The 2,589-nt window shown below is 50.0% G+C and overlaps 1 protein-coding gene across 1 annotated transcript; it reads left to right on the forward strand.

Annotated features, from left to right (window-relative positions):
* The first annotated feature begins 1,112 nt into the window (after positions 1 to 1,112).
* LOC101282595 (RNA-binding motif protein, X-linked 2-like) lies at positions 1,113 to 2,190 on the forward strand. The gene has a single exon (XM_004280016.3). It carries the CDS (start codon positions 1,153 to 1,155, stop codon positions 2,134 to 2,136), a length of 984 nt encoding a protein of 327 aa, XP_004280064.2. The 5' UTR covers positions 1,113 to 1,152; the 3' UTR covers positions 2,137 to 2,190.
* Positions 2,191 to 2,589: the final 399 nt, after the last annotated feature.

Genomic DNA, 2,589 nt, shown 5'->3' on the forward strand with positions numbered 1-2,589 from the left:
ACTGGGATTTTTTTCCTATGCTCACAATGGAAGGAAATGCTAAATTTCAGGTTGAAACTGCTGAAAAGAAGGATATAATTTTTCCCATCCTAGTCTCCAGACCCCATTAAACTTCTATGAACAGACCTCTGGTGGGGTCCCCTGTGGACGCCAGGTTGAGAATCTCTGTGGCAAAACTGTGAGTGCATGAGTTTCTCTGTTATATTGGCCAGAGAGCACAGTTGCCTCGTGCTCCCAAGTCTGATGGAAATTTTGAGTAGAAGCCTTTCATCTTGCAGTCCCGATTTCCCCAGGACACGTGTGTCTAAGCCCTTCCCCTGTGGCACCAGGAGCCACGTTCCTGGACCAAGCTGTACGCTGGGTGTGAACTTCTGTGGAGCCTCCTGGGTCACAGATTTGGGGCCCATTATTACTCCAAACACGCCCAGATATCTTATTCCCAGGAGTACAGAGCAAGCTCAAGGTGGAAGCCTGACTACAAAAGTCTAAATAATAAAGAAAAATGGAAGGGAAACTGGTGACAGAAGAAAGACAGGTGGTCAGGAAATAGGTTTCAGTCTTGAGTATGTATCACCTTAACTCCACAGCACAAGCCTCATTGGAAATCAGGGGACAGGGCACCTTATTCTTGTTAGAATCTTGTCGTTATGGCCACCTCACAGAAAATCACAGATTCAAAAAAGTGCAGATTTTAATAGCTGTACTGAAATAGGCATCTATATGTAAAGTCATTGTAAAATCAAATAATTCTAAGCAAAGACCACAATACAAATTCAAAAAGCATCCGCACTTGATTTCTAAAACAACTCCCAATAAACACAAGACTTTAAGTACACTATTCCTTAAGAGTAAACTCATCAACGGCGCAAGCTCCTTGGAGACCAATGGGCGCGTGGCGCCGGGGCTGCGCATGCGTCTTACGGCTTCTCCCGGAAGTCGCTTCCTAGGTTCTGGGCGTGAAGTCGGTTGCTAGGTTCTGAGCGTGAAGTCGGTTGCTAGGTTCTGAGCGTGAAGTCGGTTGCTAGGTTCTGGGCGTGAAGTCGGTTCCTAGTTTCTGGGCGTGAAGTCGGTTGCTAGGTTCTGGGCGTGAAGTCGGTTGCTAGGTTCTGAGCGTGAAGTCGGTTGCTAGCTTCTGAGCGTGAACCCGCAGAGATGAACCCTTTAACTAAAGTTAAGCTGATCACCAAGCTGAATGAGCGTGATCTCCAGCTGGGGGTAGCAGAGAAGGCGTCTTGGCACTCCGAGTACAAGGACAGCGCCTGGATCTTCTTGGGAGGGCTTCCTTATGAGCTGACTGAAGGGGACATCATCTGTGTGTTCTCACAATATGGTGAAATTGTTAACATTAATTTGGTACGGGACAAGAAGACTGGGAAATCCAAAGGATTCTGTTTCCTCTGCTATGAAGACCAGAGGAGCACAGTTCTGGCTGTTGACAATTTTAATGGGATCAAGATCAAAGGAAGAGCTATCCGAGTGGATCATGTGTCTCGCTATTGGCCTCCTACGGACTCAGAAGAAATGGACGATGTGACCAGAGAGCTGCGTGAGAGGGGCTGCGGGGCGCACACTCCCTCACTGAGTTCATCTGAGGGCTCTGAAGATGACAGACCCACCAGAAAACACAAAAAAGACAGAAAGGAAACCAAGAAAAGAAAGAAAGAAAAAGAGAAGACTGACCAGGAGGTACAGGCAGAGCAGCCAGCCTCCTCTTCATCGCCCAGAAGCAAGATGATAAAGGAAAAGCGTGACCCTGGCTCTAAACAGCACAGTGGCAAGAACTCAGAGAGGGGTCAGAAGTCGGAGTCCAGGGAGGTGTGGAAGCCCCAGCCCAGCTCCCCTGAGATCAGGACGACCTGCCATGGTGGAGCAGAGGACCAAGACCGGGAGCCGAGGAAGAAGAAGCCCAAGCACGAACACAAGTCATCAGGCAGGAGGGAAGAGCGAGAAGACAGGAACAGACATAGAGACGGAGGTCGAAGCTCACACGCACGTTGCAGCCGGCACAGTGGGCGCTCTGAGGGGCGTAGTCACAGAAGTAGAAGTAGGAGTCAAGATAAATCCCACAGGCATAAAAGGGCCCGGCACTCCCGGGACCGGGAGTCCTCTAATCCTCGTGACCACAGGCATCAGTGAAGCCACAGCCTGTTCAGCTGCATGGTAGAATTGGAAATGAACTGTGTTTTGTTTGTTATTTTGTTTGTTTATTTTTTTGGGTTTTTTCTGTACAGGGGACACGTTTCCAAGTGCCAAGCCCACGGTCCAGCCTTCCACCTGGCCGGGTCCCTCCCTGCTGTGGTTCCTGCAGTGATGCTCCCAAGAGCCCTGGATGAAAACAGCCTGAGTGTTTCTAACCCTCAGCCAACTGACTCACATCCCAGTAACACAAATCAGGATGTCCTGGGCCACCTCCTGGGTTTGACTCCTGCACGGACCCACAGTGGGGAACTCGGGACCCTGGCTTTGGCTCAAACCCTAGACTGAAAAGCCCCCCGGTTTTGATGCTGCTGCCATTCGGACTCACCCACACACACACACCAGACCATCCCTGCTCAGTTTCCTCTGCACACAACGATCACGTGAGGAGAT

The sequence above is a fragment of the Orcinus orca genome, chromosome 15, assembly GCF_937001465.1.
Source record: "Orcinus orca chromosome 15, mOrcOrc1.1, whole genome shotgun sequence".
Classification (NCBI taxonomy): domain Eukaryota; kingdom Metazoa; phylum Chordata; class Mammalia; order Artiodactyla; family Delphinidae; genus Orcinus; species Orcinus orca.